This window comes from Ambystoma mexicanum, chromosome 6q (genome assembly GCF_040938575.1).
Source record: "Ambystoma mexicanum isolate Mex_15411 chromosome 6q, UKY_AmexF1_1, whole genome shotgun sequence".
NCBI lineage: Eukaryota > Metazoa > Chordata > Amphibia > Caudata > Ambystomatidae > Ambystoma > Ambystoma mexicanum.
Genome location: NC_090937.1, coordinates 1,470,705,232 through 1,470,726,318, shown reverse-complemented (window position 1 = coordinate 1,470,726,318; position 21,087 = coordinate 1,470,705,232). Strand labels below are relative to the sequence as shown.

Sequence of the window (21,087 nt, the reverse complement as noted above, 5' to 3'; positions counted from 1 at the left end):
TGGGCTTGCAGGAATCCGTTCCATCTTACAATCGCGTGCACCCCTTTTACTAACTTAATGCACTCATTAGTGGCAGCGGCTCCTTGATCTCTTCCACCTTTAGGGTCGTGGCGATGTTCCCTCTGGCCACCATGTACACATGCTGCTCTAAGCACAGTGTCACTCTTGTCTGGCTTGCTGTCGCTTCTCATGGGTGGATCAACAGGAGGTCTGCCAGGTTCACCATACCCAGATGATATTCAATGGTGAATTTTAATTCCTGGAGTTGCTGTGTCCACGAACAAGGGGGGTCGTGAGAGTGTCTCTCTACCGGGTTAGAGTGTCAACAAGATTTTCTAGCTCACCATCCTTTCACAGAAGAGACATTTCCAAAACATATCAGTCTTTGTCCTGCCCAAGAGCAGTCCAGCACCAAAATGCCAGGCAATTCTCTTCTGAACAAGAGTACCAACAGCAACCCCAGACACGTGTTTCGGCCTGGTTGGGCCTCGCCAGGGAGGTGGAGCTGTGGCTCTCTAAGCATTGTCACCATGGCGCTGCGGTTGTCCCGGGTGGGGGTAGGAATAATGGCGGTGACGTCACATGATGTGTCATGTCATATGTAGGCCCTTTTCTGGTTTTTGGAACTTCTGATTCTGCTTCCTCCCTTGGTTGTCTTTGCTGCTGTTCTTCCCATTGATCGTTGATTGATCGTTGATCGCATGATCCCATCCTCGCCGCCATTTGTGGGAGGCTGACATCAGAGGCATGAAGCCGGCAGTGGAATGAAAAGCAACATTTTGTTCATGGGAATGGGAGTTTTTGCCACAGTACATTTCGTCGAGAAGAATTCGAGTTTGTTTACAACGAATTTTGCCACATATCTATGTGAAGGGTGGGTTTATGGAAATCATTAATGTAGGGCAGTTAAGGGTGAGGGCTGCAGGGGGTCTCCCCGCATATATATGCAGCAAAATCAACTGGTCAAAAAACAGAAAAAATAATCGATTCATTCTTCTTCGACTAAATGTTTCAATAAGATTGCATAGAACCTTTGTTCACCAGTTACAGCTGTGCATGTGCTTCATATAGCCTGGTTGGAAGATTTCTAGTCCACCTCTTTGCATGCTTACTCCTCCCACTCTTGCATTTCACCTCCCCCTCATGCCCTCTGGGTTGAAGCGACATGCTTAGAGATTACACTATACACAGGGGACAATTGGCGATCAGGACAGAACACTGCAAGTTCCTAGGGTCCTGGTCAATTTTCCTAATTGAAGTTTTATGCCATGGTAGACAAAACATAGATTTAAGTGCTGCGGTTTTCTTGAAGATTTATTTGGAGATAAATTCTCAATCCTCCCCACAAGCAAAACAGACAAGAACAAATCCTTTCCGATGGACCTTGGCTATGATTCCAGCTCTGCAGCAGTGTCTCCACTCCCTCTCCCACCCCTTGCCCCCCCTGTAGGACAGCATGCAAGCTGCCACTGTATTAATAAGATATGAAGCCTCATTGACCCGAGGCTGATGCATGGGGACAGACCTTGGTTTCATCCAGTACACAATGAATTCCCTTTTACAGCCCTTCGCCATGTGCGCGCTGTTCATTGCATTTCTAGCTGCCATTTATTGCCAATGAATGCCTCCCTGGATGGCCCAATGGAAGGCCGAGTTGGCAATTGTACTCTAAATCCCTGACATGCCATTTTCTAAAGCTGGATTTACATCTTCCTTTGTAAATAATTGTAAGCTATTACCCAGTTATTTGTGTTACAGCCACACGCATAATGCTGTGCCTCCACGGTTGAGTTGGATAATGACTTTCATGCTAGGCAGCATACGCTGTGCTCAGAGGATCACGCATTCAGTCAACCCGAAACCTGCATGTCTCTAATGCCCCACGCTTCTGTAATTCGGGAACATTGTCTTCTGGGGCATCGCCCTCTCGAGGTGGATAAATGAATGCCTCTAATGCCCCATGCTTCTGTAATTTATGGATATTGTCTTCTGGGGCATCGTCCTCTCGGGGTGGATGAATGAATGTTTTTAATGCCCCGCACTCCTGTAATTTGGGGATATTGTCTTCTGGAGCATTGCCCACTCGAGGTGGATGAATTAATATTTTTAATGCCCCACGCTCCTTTAATTTGGGAACATTGTCTTCGGGGGCATTGGCCTCTCAGGGTGGATGAATGAATGCCTCTAATGCCCCACGTTCCTGCAATTTGGGAACATTGGCCCTCATGAGTGTGGCGGAAAGGCAACAATGGCGCTGGTAGTGCTACCGGCACCATTGTTACCTCCCCACCACATTACGAGTTCTGCTCATGGGTGCCGGACTGCACGCGTGATCTGACCAGGCGTGCATACCGACACCCGCGAGCAGAACTCATGATTGCACCGGCACCGTCGGTGAAACCATGCTCTCGACCCCCATTCTGCCCTATGTGACAGAATGAGGATCGGGAGGCCGGCCATAATGGCACCCTCGAATGGGAAATTACCGGGTCCGCCAAACTGGGCATGACCTGGTTATTGACCATTTGAGGGTGCCGGAAAAAAAATTACCCTGGCGGCAGCCGTGCCCTTAAAAAGGGCACGGCTACCGCCAGAGTTGTAGTGAGGGCCATTGTCTTCTGGAACATCACCCTCTGGGGGTGGATGAATGAGTCATTTGGGAACATTGTCTTCGGGGGCATTGCCCTTGCCCTCTCGAGTTGGATGAATGAATGACTCTAATGCCCCATGCTCCTGTAATTTGGGAACCTTGTCTTCGGGGGCATTGCCCTCTCGGGGCGGATGAATGAATGTCTCTAAGGCCCCACACTCCTGTCATTTGGGAACACTGGGCCTCATTCCAAGTCCAGCGGTAACCCCGCCATTACTACCGGCGGGTTGCCACCAGACTCGGAATTAATTACCGGCGCCTGACTTCCCGATAACACTGGGGGATTACAACCCTGACAGTCTGGGAAGACAGGCGCCAGCAATTTGTAAGTCCCCATTCCAATAGAGCCCTTTGCGACTCTATGGGAATGGGGACCACATAAGCACCAACACTGTTGTTAATGGTGCTGGTGCTTCTGTGACGGATTGCCTACCATGGCCGCTGTGTTCGGCAGGGTCAGTCCTGTGTGGCACAATGGCTCAGGCAGGCAAACCCATAGTATGCCGTCCGGAAACAATGGTGCTGGTAAGCTTACCAACACCATTGTTTCGAGACTGGCACACTTGTAATGAAGGCCATTGTCTTTTGGAGAATCGCCCTCTGAGGGTTGATGAATGAATGCCTCTAATGCCCCACACTTCTGAATTTGGGAACATGGACTTCTGGAGCATTACCCTCTCGGGGTGGATGAATGAATAGATCTAATGCCCCACACTCCCGTAAAATGGGAACATTGTCTCCTGGGACATTGCCCTCTCAGGTGAATGAAATAATGCCTCTAATGCTCCAAACCTCTGTATTTGAGAACCTTGTCTTCTGGGGCATTGCCCTCTAGGGGTGGATGAATGAATGTCTCTAATGCCCCACACTCCTGTCATTTGGAATCACTGCCTTCTCGAGAATTGCCCTCTCGGGGTGTATGGATGAATGCCTCTAATGCCCCACACTTCAGTATTTGGGAATATGGACTTCTGGAGCATAGCCCTCTCAGGGTGGAAGAATGAATAGTTCTAATGCCCCACGGTCGTGTAATATGGGAACATTGTTTTCTGGGGCATTGCCCTCTCGGGGTGGATGAATGAATGCCTATAATACTCCAAACATCTGTATTTGAGAACATTGTCTTCTGGGGCATTGCCCACTCGGGGCGGATGAATGAATGTGTCTAATGCCTCACGCTCCGGTCATTTGGGAACATTCTCTTCTGGAGCATTGCCTTCCTGGGGTGGATGAATGAATGTCTCTAATGCCCCACACTTCTGTATTTGGGAACATGGACCTTTGGAGCATCACCCTCTTGGGGTGGATGAATGAATGCCTCAAATGCCCCACGCTCCTGTCATTTGGAAACATTGTCTTTTGGAGCATTGTCCACTCTGGGTGGATAAATGAATGTCTCTGATGCCCCACACTCCTGTCATTTGGGAACATTGTCTTCTGGAGTATTGCCCTCTCAGGGTGGATGAATGAAGGTTTCTAAGGCCCATGCTCCTGTCATTTGGGAACATTGTCTTCTGGAACATTGCCCTCTCGGGTGGATGAATGAATGCCTCTAATGCTGCATTCTTCTGTATTTGGGAACATGGACTACTGGGGGTGGATGAATGAATGCCTCTAATGCTGCATTCTTCTGTATTTGGGAACATGGACTACTGGGGGTGGATGAATGAATGCCTCTAATGCCCCATGCTCCTGTAATTTGGGAACAGTGTCTTCTGAAGCATTGCCCTCTCAGGGTAGATGAATGAATAGCTCTAATGCCCCACGCTCCTGTAATTTGGAAACATTGTCTTCTGGAGCATTGCACACTCGCGATGGATGAATGAATGCCTCTAATGCCCCACGCTTCTGTAATTTGGGGATATTGTCTTCTGGGGCATCGCCCTCTCAGGGTGGATGAATGAATGTCTCTAATGCCCCATGCACCTGTCATTTGGGAACATTGTCGTCTGGGGCATCACCCTCTCCGGTTGGATGAATGAATGTCTCTAATGCCACATGCCACATGCTCCTGTCATTTGGGAACATTCTCTTCTGGAGCATTGCCTTCCTGGGGTGTATGAATGAATATCTCTAATACCCCACACTTCTGTAATGCCCCACGCTCCTGTCATTTGGAAACATTGGGCCTCATTACACGGTAGGCGGTAAGGGTTTACCGGTTCCGGTATGGGAACCGGTACTGGTAAACCCTTACCGCCTTACTACGAGGTCCCTTTGCGGGACCCGACCTTAACGGCTGGTTTTACCAGCCGTTAAGGAACGGGCCCGCTAAGGGACCTTGGTGCTAATTACGGTACCGCAATTTGCGGTACCGTAATTAGCTCCTTCCCCATTCCCATTGAGCCCTATGAGGGCAAAAATGGGAATGGGGAAGTGCCTTGGTGAATGAGGAATTACCACCCCCGCTCACCTTGGAGTAGGGCGTTAATTCCGCCATCCACCAAGGAGGACACAGTAAAATACCGGCGGCAACCATGGCGCTAATAGCGCCATGGTTACCACCTACCGTGTAATGAGGCTAATTGTCTTTTGGAGCATTGCCCACTCTGGGTGGATAAATGAATGTCTCTAATGCCCCACACTCCTGTCATTTGGGAACATTGTCTTCTGGAGCATTGCCCTCTCGGGTGGATGAATGAATGCCTCTAATGCCCCACACTTCTGTATTTGGGAACATGGACCTTTGGAGCATTGCCCTCTCGGGTTGGATGAATGAATGCCTCTAATGCTCCATGCTTCTGTATTTGGGAACATGGACTTCTGGGGGTGGATGAATGAATGCCTCTAATGCCCCATGCTCCTGTAATTTGTGAACATTGTCTTCTGAAGCATTGCCCTCTCAGGGTAGATGAATGAATAGATCTAATGCCCCACGCTCCTGTAATTTGGAAACATTGTCTTCTGGACCATTGCACACTCACGGTGGATGAATGAATGTCTTTAAGGCCCCACAATCCTGTCATTTGGCAATATTGTCGTCTGGGGCATCACCCTCTCAGGGTGGATGAATGAATGTCTCTAATGCCCCACGCTCCTGTCAATTGGGAACATTGTCTTCAGGAGCTTTGCCCACTCGGGGTGGATGAATGAATGTCTCTAATACCCCACACTTCTGTATTTGGGAACATGGCCTTCTGGAGCATTGCCCTCTCTTTGTGTATGAATTAATGCCTCTAATGCTCCATGTTTCTGTATTTGGGAACATGTACTTCTGGGGGTGGATGAATGAATGTCTCTAATGCCCCATGCTCCTGTCATTTGGGAACATTGTCTTCTGGGGCATTGCACACTCGCGGTGGATGAATGAATGCCTCGAATGCCCCACGATCCCGTCATTTGGGAACATTGTCTTCTGGGGCATCGGCCTCTCGGGCGGATGAATGTCTCTAATGCCCCATGTTTCTGTATTTGAGAACAGAGCCTTCTGGGGGCAAAGTACCCCACGAAAGAAATCTAAATAGGAAAGTGGTGACAAGTCATTGAAAGTGCAATCTGCACGCCTCCATAAAGAAACATCGTATTTTAAACAGTATTCTCTGGTTCCGTTTTTAGAAGGAATTATTGCTGTACTTTAATAAAGATCGCATGCTAACAAACCCCACCTTTCCATTTTTCTTTCAGGCTCATATTCGGCACTCTGTACCCTGCGTATTATTCTTACAAAGCAGTGAAGTCGAAGGACATCAAGGAATATGTGAGTAGTGCACGCGTGTTATTGATATGTGCCTGCAGATCTGTAATTGTTGAAGTTAGAAGGTGCCTGTGTATTCTGGAACCCCAAGTCCTTCCAATTCCAAGTTCTCGTTGGCTTGCTGAACTCCAGCGATTATCTCTCCTCATGCATTGTCCACAAGGATTTCTGAGGCCTGGGTCCAAAATACCTTCAGCTATCCCTCCGCAAATACCTCCCCTCTAGAGCTCTTCGCTCGTCTACCTCCAACTCCCCCAGGGTCAGTTGTTTTTCAAAGAAACGAGCTGGGAGTAGATCTCTGTCTTCGGCTGGGGCCTCCCCCTGGAACAGCCTCCCTGCCACTCTAAAGCTTGAGGAGAGCCATCTCCGGTTCCGGAAGCACCTCAAGACCTTCCTCTTTTCTTCTTCCTTCGCTCCCCCTTTCCCCTGCTGTTCTGTTCTTTCTTGGCACCATGCACCTGGCCACCCTCTGTCCTCCGGGCCCAGGTACCTGCTCACCCTGCCACCCTCCCGCACTGCCTCCGGGCCACCCCTTGCACTGGGGTCTGTATCTGTACCCATACAGCCCCCCCTTTTCTTCCTGCACTTATCAGACCAACCCTGTCTGCTGCCTTAAACCTAGCACTTGAAAATTGCTGGCTGCACTAAAACTGTTTGTTGCCTTTATTATTTATTTATTGCTATTTATCTGTTTCTCCTCTGCTTCGCACTTTCCACTTCTCTCCCCTTCCATGCACCTTTTCCCCTCCCCCACTCCCATACACTTGCGTGTTCTCAATGTCACTGGGCTTAGTAAGATCGCTGTTTTGTTCTCCCCTGTTCCCCTCCCTTGCCTTGTCGCGCTCTGAAACACTTGTGTACGAGGGCGATAGAAATAAAATATCAATATCAATGCTCCCTTTTATGGCGCATTCCTGGCCTGTTGCGTTACAGCTGAAGGCAATATGAGGTTCCCCACTGCACCTGATGGAGCTACTGGGAGTTTGATGGCATATAAGGACCACCAACAGTTCGGGTCTTCCGTGTAGAATCTGCTTAGACCCATCCTCTTAATGGAATCGGATGCAGAGAAAATTAGCACAAAACATGTGTGCTGATTTCCGCCCCACCTGCCTACTTTAATCCTGAGCGGGCAGACGCTTTGCCGGTGCCACACTGGTTCACGAACCCTGTGCAGGATCTTTGCATTGGGATATCGCATGTGAGGTTCCCCCGCGCGCGTGCTGGAAATTCTTTGCCCACCGATGAATGCTTTTCTGATCCCCATGGAATGAGTGGAGATCTACAAGTTATTGCCGGTCTTTGGTGGAGATGATTGTGCACTGGGCAGTTCTCCCAGAAGTATTGCTATGTGACTAAGCTAGTTCGGAAGCCGGAGAAGATGCGGTGATGATCAGAAACACAGGAAAGAGCCAGACCACAGAGACGTGCTGGTGGCCGAGCTCTTTCCTGCAGTTATACCACAGGGATCAGTCTCCAGTTCTGTCTTTGGTCTTACACTATTCCTATTCCTCTGTGTGTACGTTGCCCCTTTTTTAATTGCTTTTGATTTTGCACTAACCACTTGGTCTAGAAGGAGGTGCCATCTTTTAGCCAATGACATCTTTATTGTTTTTTCCCACTGTTTCTCACTAAGAATCTTGGGTCATAGAGAGACCAGTTCTGCAAGGTCCTGAAAAAGCTTGACAACATATGTCTGCCCTCAGCTTTTGTACTTGGCCATCTCCATATTCCTCCTGGGGTACGTGGACTGTTTAAAGTGTAAATTCGTTCCTATCCCTCTAGTCCCTCCCTTTTACTATGCCGATGCTCTAAAGCCACCACAACTGCACTAGATAAGGAAACAGAGCAATACATCTCCCTTCTGTCTGTGGTCTCCAAGGCATGGTTACTCATTATGTGGCCCTCCAGATGTTTTGGACTTCAACTCCCATCAGACCTCGCCAGCATGGTCAGTGGGAGAGGATCCTCAGGAGGGCCACATAATGAATAACTGTGCTCTGAGTGTTTTCATCTCTCAACAGAGGATCCTGCTGCCGGCCTTTCAGCTCATTGGTTATTTTCATCTGGGCTTTCCCGGATCTATCTGGACATGAGGTCCCCAAGATTAATTCGCAGAGTGATGGCCTCCAACACCCTCACCCCCACTTGGACATCTCCCTGAGGCTTAAGTGGTCCAACTTTATGACTTTGGATTTATCATCTTTCCATATTGCATTTTTTAGTCCCTCGTTATGTTTCCCGCTCCCTCCATCATACCATCTCTTTAACCAATAGATCACACCTTTCCTTAGAGTTCTTATGCAGTGTGGCAGATAAACGCATTGCAGAGGATGCACCCTAGTAGTGAACTTTGTGGTACCCCACTTATCACCCACCCTCCCCAGTGAGAAATCCTTTTACAGGCGCAGTTTAAAAAAAAAAAGTCCTTTCATCTCCCCAACGATCATCGTGCTGTACACATCTGCCATCTTCTGTCTCGGGCCACTCCACTATTGGACAGACCTCAAGGTGCTCTGAGGAGGCTAAGAAGAGGAATTTACCTCAAAAAAACCTAACTAGAAAATCAGAAAATGAATCTATATTTATGAAAACACTAGGTTTTGAAAAATGTAGACACTTCACCCTGAGGTTCCTATACTCGTAACTGACTTTATTTATTCATATTTGTTAAGCGTGCAGCAGCCCGGAGCATCGTGGCGCTAGTTACAGACAGTTTAATTAGTTACAGATGTAATGAACAATTGCAATCATATATACAGACATGAGGATATAGCAGAACATACAGGGGATAAGATGAAGTGGAAGGTTTTGAGTTTTTTGCGGAAGATGAGGAGAGAGTTTTCTGATCTGATGTCTGTGGGTAGGGCTTGGCGGCTATATAGGGGAAACCTAGTCTGCCCGCTTTAGACCTGTTGATGTAGGGAGTGTGTATTTGGTTGGTGTAGTGAGTCTTGATAGGTCTGGAGTGAGCAGGATTGGATATGGTTTGCGCAAGATATGAAGGTGCTGTGAAGGTGAGGCATTTGTGTGTGAGGGCGAGGATCTTGAAACTGATGCGTTCTTTAACAGGGAGCCAATGAGCCGCTTGTCTGGCCTTGGAGATGTGTTCCCTTTTGGGAAGGCTTAATGCTGCTCTGAGCGCCTTATTTTGCGTCATTGGAAGTCTGTTTAGATTATTTTCCGAGGTACCAGCTAGGAGGGCATTGCAATAGTACAGTTTGGCACCAATAGTTTCTCTGGCTATTGTAAGACAGTTGTGCTTGGATAAGTATGGCTTTACTGCATTTATGAGTTTAGGGGTGTGTGTTGAGGCAGAGGTGATGGCGCTGAGCTGCCTGGACATGGATAGCGTGGAATCTAGGTAGACGCCTAGGCTCTTTACAGAAGTGGATACAGGGATAATAGTGTTATCAATGGTGACTTTATTTCCCATTGTATTTCAAGTTTTTGTAGAAAACTCACATAAAGCAGAATAAATGGAGGAGAAGAGGAAAGAGTGGCCTCCTCTAAAATAAGCAGCAAGAAAGACAGCAAAGACACAACAGGTTAAGAATGACCTTCTGGTATTCTAGTAAGGGATCGCATCACTGCTTTGATGTTGAAAGTGTTTTGCGGGACTCAGGGCTATGGCGGCATCGGGAATACCACCTGTTTTTACCCACCTTTCTCATCATAACTAGTGAGGTATTACTACCTTATGCAGTTTTTTGTAATTACAGCATAGAATGAATATTGCATGATTTGGGGCTGAAATACCTGAGGTTTTTCTCCATAACCAACTTCCGCCCACAAGGTGAAAATATCTTTTTTTTCCCTTACCACATATTTCATAAAAAGGCAATGTGTTATACCGAAGGCATGTAAATATTAGCACCTGCGATATTCACATTGTATCCCCTCTTGTGTATGGAGATGGCAATCAGGAGTTTGTAAGGGGGTGGGCGGGGTGGGGGCTGGCACCAGACGAGGACCTGGAAATATTGTTCAAAGTGACCCCTTATTACATAGTGTGAGCAAGCCCAACCCCTTTCCCATGAGAACATTTGGAAATAAAATAGGTAACCACACAAAAGAGGCCCATGATGCAGAGGCCTACTGGGAAATCTCCAGAGTTCCAGCAGGGCCAGTCCGCCACGGTGCGCAATGCACAGAAGAGTGATTACTGAACCTCCCATGCACGTCTTCTCCATGGACAACAGCAGTGTTAGTCAATGGTCTAACACGTACATTCTCACCCCGCAAACAGGCATGTATATGTATTTTGTAAATGTTTTACCCCACTGAACATGCACTATTTATGACATGGACATGCCGTAATAATCAATGTGTTACCAGTTATTACTGCATGTGGTATTACTGTAGTGAAAACAACAAAACCCTTGATGCAGTGATGGCTAGTTGTACAGCTACTAAAATCGATGCTGCAGTATTTTAGACAAGAAAGTGGTCAGGAAGGCCTGCAGAAAACAGGCAAACCTTCAGCGGCACGGCGGCTCTTAATAAAAAACAATTTAGTCATGGGAAAGAATTTAAAATGTGACATGAGCAAAATGGGTTTCATTGACAAATGTTTGAGAAAGAGCAGCGGGTAGAGTGCATTTATTTAAACGTGAGCACGCCTCTCAAGGCTGCATGTGTGCACCGCCAGTTTCCCATGTGGTTGCAGTTCTATGGAAAGGGATATTCATGTTTATTTGGTGTATTTCTGAGCCAAACCAACATTGGTTCATTTTCAGAAACCTTTGCACCAGAGTTCCAAAACAAACAGTCCTGCTAGAAGTGCTTCCTTATTGAAAATCCCTTTTATAATATGCCTGGAAAATCTTATAGGAAAACTGGCTAATGGCAACATCTGTGTTCCATTACCTCAACTCTGCCAAGCTGCAGATATAATAAAAAAAGGGACTTTCTTTAGTCTAGCACATCATGTTGGAGTCCTCTTGCTTCTAAGTGCTGTGATAATAGTGTTTACATGTCTCCTAATGTATGCAATGTATCAGCTTCAGAAGGATGAAGGGCTGAGTTGGCGCAGCCAGGGTTCGGAAGTCTGGAGAGCAGGCTGGCCCTGTGTCGAAGGGGAGTGCTTAACTCTCCCAGCTTCCTAATGATGTCGAGCGAGGCATTAAATGCAATGGACGGTCCATTCTTGGACGGGATTTCTTAGACGCAGAGAGAGATCTGGCTTACCCAGCTCTGTGCAGGAACATCACCTGAAATTCAACCTTTATCTAATTTTGATGAAGGTGGCAGGGATCGCATTGAATCCAGGCCTGTACTGGCCTATAGGGCAATAGGCCCATGGACGAACCAAACATAAAAAATGCTGGCGTGGGCCAGTTTTTTGGGTCAAAATGGGCCACTTTTCTAGACAATTTGGGCCAGTTTGATGAGCTAATTCACTCTGCAGATAGTAATTTGGACCAGTGCTGCTCAATAATTATTCTGTAAAATGCACAATTTGCATCACACTTTATCAAAACACTCCCCATTGATTAATGTTCAAACAGTGTCACGAAAGAAATGAATAGCCATTTGCAACTGTGGACCACTTTTTCATTGGGGCCCGAGACAATTGTATATCCCATTCCGACTCTCATTGGATCTCCGCTTGCTATTTATACCTGTAGAGATATACGTACATGACGGGCAGCACTACTACTCATTTCCAGGACCGTGGCGGCAAAAGGCCCAGGAACCCCCAAATGATCCAGGTTCTGTTCTACTACCACTGTGCTTGGAAATCATACAGGACCCCACTCTGGGGATAATACTGCTCACAGGTAGCCTGTATCTATGTACAATTTCTGTTGTAAGACTAGATGTGTGATGAATGTGTTATAGTGATGAAAGGTGCCTTAGGGAGATGATATTCCAATCGTGCCTTGGCATGTGGTCTTTTTGCGCTTTCAATGTATCCAATTGTGTGTGTGCAGTCATTGAATGATGGCGCAGTAGCCATGACCCTACCACAGGGTGGGTGCATCTAGGCCTGATGGGTTTTCAGAATCTCCCTTATTAATTTTCACAAGGAAACATGTGCATACATTGTTTAGAAATGTATCTCATGAATATTAATGAGGGGTACACTGAAAATCCGACATGTTTCCAGCCCTCGAGGGCTGGAGTTGAACAACCCTGGTCTAAGCACTTATGTCCTGTTGGGTCATCCAAACCACCCTGGCCTTAATCACAAGTGCAAAGCCTCCAGTAACAGTGGAGACAGCATGCTGGGTTAAGCACAGGTTTAATTAGTGGGGTCAGGTTAGAGAGTACTATGGTAAAGAGGGGCCCGATTCAATGAGTGCCCTGCAAGGTCTACTAACCGTCTGGCCTCCACCCCATAAGGGGATCCTGAATAAGTGCACCTCTCTTTAGTGAAAGGCAGCAGGACCTGACTGGGGGTGCAGCATAGACTTGTAGGTAGGTCCATTTTTGCATGTCATTTTGGCACAGCATTGGGTAGGTTGAAGGTCCCACTGATACAAGGGGACAGGTAACTGACTTGTCAGCTGATTGGCAGCTGAGCGGGTGCAGCGTCAATGGTTATCTATATCAAAACATCAGTTTCCCGCTGCCAATCCTCTAAAAAGCACCTTTCAAAACCCTAAGGAAGATACGGTAAAGGGACTTAGTGTATGAAGATAAAATCCTTTATAAAATGATTAGTAACATGAGAAAAATATGATCTTATATTTTCTTGACATGTGTTTGTATTCTCCCTGCTGTTTCATTTGTTTCTATTAAGGAAAACAATGTCCGATGCGGCGCCAGTCAATGAGACCCAGTTTTTGTACCATCTACACCATGATACAAACACCGAGGCACAAACCACACCAGGGCACTGAACAGTCTATGAATTCAAGTTAATTTATTATAAAACAACATTGCTCCGCCCTTTGCCACATTACTAACTTTGCAGAAGCGATAGGCCCAGACCAAAACATATGAGAGGAGTAGGCGGGATTCAGAGCATTGTAAGCCAATTGCCTTTTCAGCGGGGAACCTTATCATTCTGGGAAATTGCCTGAGGTCGAATGCCGCTAGATAATGCGGTCACTGATCAAGCGCCAGCCTCTCCCATTGCTCTTCTAGCAGGAACCACAAGAAGAGAAGGGATAAGCGGAGGTGATTTAAAACCCAGCTTGTTCCTCTGCCCTCTCATTGCATCCACAATGGGCTCATATCTCATGCCTGGGACCGGTAGCATCTCTGTGCCAATAGTGCCTTCATTACTGACCGCGGCTTTGGAGATTAGTCATGTGTAGGATGGTTTAATTGAAGGTCAGGAGCTGGAGAATCTGCGCTGAGCCGTTAGTACCTTCCCTTAGCAATCCTTCAATGGTTCCTCTCCTCACCTCTTGCGATCCGCCCAGTCCATTCCAGTACCCAAGTAGATCCTTTAGATTTGCATCTTCACAGACCTTGCATGTGGCCCTATTGTGACAGCAGTAGGATCAGTGGTCGGCAGCTTCATATTGGCCCGGTTGCATTATCCTGGATAGGTCTTCAGATAAAACCAAAATTGACGGGAAAGAGAATCATAGAGAACAGCAATGAAAATTGATGCATTTGGCAAAAGATATGCTGAGAAATTATTTGTTCTCTCCTGCAACACACTGGTGTAAGCTAGCAATTAAATGCAACATGGAGAGTTTCAGAGCAGGGGAATTTCTTCTCCCCTGTTGCCCAGGAGGTGTGCTGAATACCAGTACAGGGTGTGTGTGGCCTGCCATTGACCTGCCACTCTTCCGTAGCAGGGTTCTGCTTTCATCCTGCTGCTCAACTGAAGGCACTGGGAGCGTGTCTGGATTTGAACCTGAATGGCCCGGTAAAAGCCATTCTCTCCCTCTCCCGCAAGGCCACTCGTTCACTTACCCCCTTCCCCAGGTCCATTTCAGGCAGGTAACCTCTGAACCCCACTTCCTGGCGCCCGGCGGCAGGTCCCCTCGCCTCTCACCCTGCATTCCCCCGCACTGCTTGCATTCCTCACCACCCTCCTCTCCCACTCCACCCTCAAATCCAGTCTCCAGTCTGCAGGCCTGAACAAGGAAGGAGTTGACCCATGTGCACAGGTCTCAGGAGGATAGCTCAGGGGCAAAAGCCCATTATGCTTCAGTCAGCCAAAATGGCTGTGGCCAGTATGTCGGCCTGTGGCCAGGACAGCAGGAGACAACATTGATTTGGGCATGCCAGCTCCATGGTTGGGGTTCTATTCATGGAATTTGGGGAGCCTTCAAAATGGGTGGCATTGCTGCAACAACAGTAGTGATGGCAGTCTCTGCGTTTCCAGGTAGCCACAAAGCACTTTTTGATAATATGAGCTATCTAAGCACGGTACGACAGCCTTTCATCGCGGGATGTTTTTTGCCACAAATTTATTTCGAAAAAACCTATAGAATTTTTTAGGGGGGTTAGTAAATTATATATATGTGGTGTGGGTGTTTGGAAATACATACAAATTAAAGAAAATGGGGGGTTTGGGAGGAACCCCCCTGAATAATTTAAAAAAAACATGGTAAAAAACCCTGTGAAAAAACATCCCGCGATGAAATGACATGGAACCATCTGGTGGGAGAGCAGAGAACATGAAGGAATATTTGGGGAATGTCTGTGCTGATGAGAAACATGAAGTGGGAAAGTGTTTTCCAGGTTAAGAAAATGTAACGTTTTACAGCCATTGTCAAATATGAACGAGTTTGACTTTCTGATTTTTATTTTTCACTTTATTAGATACTTGGAAAAGGATAACATTCATACCTGAAGAAGGGGCATTTGCCCTGAAACGCGTAGTGCATAGCTTATAGAGGAGCATCTCAATGATATACTACTATCTCTATGGATACTTTATTGCTCTGATAGAATTCTAGGGTTGTTATCTCATAAGATAAACAGGTATATTTTGGTCAATGACAATATTCATGGTTTGTCTAAGATGGAAGAAAGACCTTTAATTTTTTTCTGTGTTTCTTCTTTCTTCCTTATGATGGAATTGTTGATCTGGGACATGAGCTTTGTTCTAAATCTTTAAACTACATTTGTGATCAAAAGAAAACATTTTGATTCAAAAGAATTGTTCTGCTATTAGTATACATGTTAAACAATTTCCTATAACATTTCCCCATTAGAGTGGCTGGCTAACTTATATGTAGCAGTAGTGCCCCCCATTGAACCCATATCACCTATATATGAGTGCCAGACTGCCCCCAGACCTCTGTAAGAATCCTGGCCGTATTCATGGAGATTGGCTCAGACCCCACAGGTTGATGCTGCAATTAAAAACTATTCCAGGGTTCATTCTAAGATGAGTTTAAGGCATCATCCTCTTAAACCCATGGTCGGCAGTGTACTTTAGTTTAAATTACATAAATGCTCTGGATCTAAGCAGCCCCAAAACATGCTTACCACAACTGCAGCGAGCCCCCAATGCAGGTGTCCAGCAGTTTCCAGAGATCTGCAGTCCACCCACTGTTTTCAGCTGTCTGCAGTCCACGCACTATTGTCCCAGGGAGCAAGGGTGACATGTGATAACTCCTCCTCAATCATCAATGCTTGAAACAAAAGTCAGCACATAGCAGTCAGACCAGCCACTCCAAGCAGCAGGGCACACAGGCATGGCAGACTAGAGTAAGGCCCTGGCCCCAAAGTACGATAGCCGGCTCAACATTTTACTGGCTTCTGCTCTCACGTAACCCCAGGCCATGCCCACCTTTGGAGACCTCTCGTATTGTGAGGGCTATGATTGAGGTAAGAATCTAATATTGCATCGCAGTGCACTTACGGCTCTTAGAAGGCCGGTTGAGTTTTGCTCCTCGCACTGTACTAATCACTCCCAACAGAGAGAACTATAACCTCTGAAAACAAGGTGTTAGAGAGTGATGGTATAACATGGAGCCAGAGAGAACACGCCTGTCCCATCCCATCAAAACTGCACTGGCTTCAAGCAATGCTAGAGTCTCTGTTAAGGCTTTGACGCGGGCGCCTTTGGAGGCAAGGCCCCACCTATTTCAGGAAGAAGATCCACTGGTGCCAGCCTGCCAAAGATCTGAAAATGCATCTGCTTAACAGCTCTTGATTTAGGAAGGCACTCTCCTTCCCCTTTCAGGTCTTTGCCGCCAAGCTTTAAACACACTCCCGGAAGACTTGCGAGGCCAGGACCAGCCGATGACCTTAAGGAAGTGGCTGAAGACTTGTCACTTCTAGTCACCTTTCTTGACTCGCTTTTGCCTGATGGTCAGCACTAAGATGCTTGCTTAAGCAATAAGTGCAATAATAACCACTCAAAAATCAAATGTCAAACAATCCGTGTTATAGGAATCACAATTTGGAATGATCTGCATGAAAAGATAAGATTGAAAAGGATTGCATCAAACACCAAAAACCATAAACTCATTTTTGACATTCATACTGAAGAAGCACAGCTGCTGAACACCTAGTGTGCAGAGTCAGTTGTGCGGCATCTTACAGTAGCGTGTAGGGTTGTTTAATTATGTGTGGTGTGGAAACAAAAACGCAAACAAAGAGGCGATGGCTGGAAGCTTTACAATTCATGTTAATCTCTGGCATAGCTCTGGCCAACCCTCTAGCCCATCGTTCTCCAGCCTTCCAAGCTGGAGAGTTATCATTATTATGATTATGGAATTTATGGAGCATGGACCTACCTTTGGAAAGCAACAGAGCACTTTGCAAATCATTGTGTAAAGGACAGATTGAGGGAAGCAGAGATACAAGGGAGTGGGGAGTTAACAGCATGGAGGGAAATTTGGCAGCAAGGGATCTACAAGCAACCAGGAAAGGAAATAGGGGGGAGCAGATTGCCCGGTCTCGGATAGGTGGGGAGTGGAGGGTATGTGGTCCTAGGTGTTAGTGCGTAGCCATTACTTGAAGAGGTGGGTCTTGAGCTCCATCTTGAAATGTAAAAGCAATAGTGCAAGTATGGTGTTGATGGGGAGGTTTTCTCTAGCACCTTGAAGCGTCGCTTGTGCTAGATGGAATTACCAATAAAGACCTTAGACCAAATAACAGGACAGATTCAAGGAATATGGCAAAGTACTACTTTATTCTTAATTTGGCAGACATTGGACTGCACACATAAACTTAATTACTCAGGGGTCCTACATGTCAATATGCATCATCTATAACGTCATGCTATGTGGCAGACCCTAAAACCTATCAGCGTGAGGGATTGGATTGGGGGAACATATCTACTTACAGAAGGTATACGGGTTAGTACTTCATTGGCTGTCTCTTATCTGTAAGATAACCTTCGAACTACCTCTAAATACGTATGATACTGATTATAGCAAACAAAATGGCAGCTGATTGATCTATACAACATTGTATAGAAGGTTGGCCATAGACCCACTGATTGGTTGGCATTCCCACTCAACCTTGGATTTTTGACCCGACTAGCAGCACCTACAGAAAACCGAAACCCAGGTGCTTGGATCGCATCAGATTACTCCCTACTTTCCCAATTAATCCTTCATCTATCATCAGTTCGTCCATGAGCCAAAGTTTGCTGTCTGTAGTTGACCTTGTAGCCTGTACTCTGTTCTGGGACATTCAAAGGAGTGAAAGCACATCACTATCTTCATTCAAGGCTTAATGAATAACACTTGTTTTCGACTTCTGGGTCACGTGTACAGAGACCACACATTTGTCCATTTCAGCCTCTTATTTACTGCCATTTGATTTAATTATACTGGGGGTCATTGCACCTCTTGGCCTCTAAAGACTTGCTCACTCTACCCTGCATAGACTTTATACACTTTTGATTGTCCAATATTTGGCTCTTGCAGATATTTTCTTCTTCCTTAATCTTAGAGAAATATGTCTCATGTCCATGACTCATCTGTCAGCCTCCCTTTGTGCTTTGCAGCTAGTCCTTAAAAATAGCCTCCTTGAACCCAAGCCAACATCAACTCCTCTTTGTTTTGCACACAAAGTCTCTTGATTCTCCAACCCTGATTGGCTTCTGAGGTAGTTGAATTGAATATTTACATGAGCCGGCGTCCATTTTCCAATAATGGCTATCCCTGCCACGATATATATTTCTCTATAGCAAGCTTCTATGTATCTTTTCTACCTTGCGTTACTGCGTATTTACACTTATTGGTCAGTAAGTTACATTGTCTTCTTTGGCATTCATGATTACTTTATCGTTTTGTACATGTTTCTCTTATCGCTTCAGTTACATCATGACTCTTAAGTATTCTCATATTGTTTCGATATGTCCTCGTATAGCTTCTTTATGACATCACTCACTGCTCCTTGTTGTCCAATGGTGCGTGCTGACATCCTTCCATATGGCATCCGGCCACACTTTCAGTGCAATGGTATATTTAATACGGTTGTCTGAGTGCATATCGTCTCTCATATACTCGATGAGGTATAGGCATAACACATGGAGTTCCACATATAGCCCTCCTCCTGCTGTTCCAGTATGACAGTGGTGAGGGGGCCGGAGTTAGGGAAAATGCATCCACCTGCTCCTCTACAGAGGTTCTAGAGTTTGGGGGTGCAGTCATAGAAGGCCTGTCCTCTGGTTCTTTCCTTTCTGCACCGGCAGAGTTGAAGTCTGCACATGTCCTTACTTCTGGAGGATCGTAGGCCTCCGGTGTTCTGAGTTTCTCAGTGAGATAGCTTGGCAGGGTTGCCAGAGGTTACAATTAATTCTAAACTTTCCAGTCATAACCTCCTTTTCTTTATCTTTTTCTTTATCTATGTGAGCTAAGAAGGACGACACATAAAGACATACACAGACATACATGGATGTATTATTTTGGTTTGCTACTCATTGTGAAATAATTCCATCTGGTGTGGGTTTTTGATGTTAACAATTAAACAGATGCAGATAATTCTGTTTCAGAAAGGGAGGTTTGCCAATCAGGCCCCCTTTCAAAATGCCAATGACACATTATAGTACTCACAGGTGCCTTGCTGTAACCAGTCTACTGACATATCAGCTCCAGCTCTGCTGTGGCACTGAGCAGGTTCAAAGGTCACCCATGCATCACTGACAGTTGCTGTGACCCAAAGTAACTGCTGACATACGTAGCATTTTAACTTCTGCGCCTCTGCTCCAAATTATGATAATTGTCTACTTTAATCAGCCTGGTAGCAGAGTAATTCCTACATCTAAACCATGCCTGATCATGATGATATGGTAACTGATTAGAGCATACAATTTTGAAAGCCACACGCAATGTAATATCATTCAAATACTAACTCTGCCCAGCTATGTCATGACAGTGCGTATCCATTGTTAGTCTGATTGTCTACACTACTGCCAAGTGAGATAATAAACCAGGATGTTGCCTGCTTTGATTACTCTAGCAGGCAGGGCATTCCTTCTTCCAGAGCATGGAAACCTACCCCAGCTGGTCTCCAGGAAACGGTGCTACAAAACCTACACTGCCATAACAAAGCCAGTGTACACTAGCATCTTGGAGTGTCTCATGTGCTCAATGGAATTATCAATAATGATCTCAGACCCAAATAACGGGATAGACTCAAAGAATACGGTAAAGTACTAATTTATTATTAGCTCAAATAAAGTATGGCAATCCGGCAAACCATGAAATGTAGTCCACGCACTCACACTCACGTTTCGATTGTACATAGGCTTTATACCTCAACATGCGTCATCTATGACATCATCCTACGTGGCAAACTGTAAAACGTATTGAAGGGAGGGATTGGTTAAGGGAACATATGTAGCTATACATCATGTAATTATTAATTATATCACTGGGTATCCCTTATCTGGTAGGCACGCTTTGAACCACCTCTAAATATGTATAATGCAGATTATAGCATAATACCAGCAGCGGATCGGCCTGTGCAACATTGTATAGCATGTAGCTACATAACCCTATGATCGGTTGGCATTCTCTCCAAACCTTGGACTTTCGGTTTCGTTAGCAGCATGTAAGCTAAACGAAACTCAGGTTCAGAGAACAACATCAGAATACTACCCACTTGCCCAATTAGTCCATCATCTCTCATCAGCCAGGCCCAAGCCGAGGCTCCTTCTTTATAGTTGACCTTGCTGCCTGTTCTCTGTGCTGGGACTTTCAAGGAAGTGTAGGTACACCATTATCTTCGTCTGGAGCTTAATGAATAGCACTTGTTTTCGAATTCTGAATCACATTTGAGGAGACCATGATTTTGTCAATTTAGACTGTTTATTTAGTGCTATTTTATTCAATTAGGTTGGGTGTCATTACTCCTCATGGCCTATGGAGACTTGGTTGCTCTACCTCACATAGGCTTTCTAAATCCTTGACTGTCCAGTACTTGGCACTTACAAATGTTTTCGTCTTTGCTTAATCTAAGAGAAATATGTCTTATGTACATGGCTTATCCGGTAGTTGTAGAAATCTAACAATCCTGTGGTGAGAAAACAAAAGATTTTTGGTTCCAAAGCTGTCGCTGGTTGACTCCTGGTATTGTGTCTGCCCAAAAGTTAAATGTAGTCTAAGTACGGAGGTGGAGTCAAATCCCTGTGCCCGCTTATACACAAACCCACAGAGGTTGAAGTGGGTGATCGAAAAAGTAGGAAATAATCCTTCTGACAGGTTTTCAATAGATTTTCTTTTTTAAGATCCTAGATTCATCATAAATGATCTTTATAAACTCATACACTGATTATTGGTGTATGGTCCTCATAATTAGTTTTGGTGTACTTTCTCTTAAATTATTAATCCTAGATAACATTCAGTGATTCATATTTGCAGGG

At 45.7% G+C, this 21,087-nt stretch overlaps 1 protein-coding gene across 4 annotated transcripts in view; it reads left to right on the top strand.

Moving 5' to 3' along the window:
- The window catches only part of REEP1 (receptor accessory protein 1), a 560,779-nt gene that overhangs the window by 154,717 nt on the left and 384,975 nt on the right, over window positions 1–21,087 (top strand). For all 4 annotated transcript variants that reach the window (XM_069632177.1, XM_069632180.1, XM_069632178.1 and 1 more), the window contains exon 2: window positions 6,275–6,347. In XM_069632177.1, coding sequence (XP_069488278.1) covers window positions 6,275–6,347 — 73 coding nt within the window. The remainder of the gene's footprint in view (window positions 1–6,274; window positions 6,348–21,087) is intronic.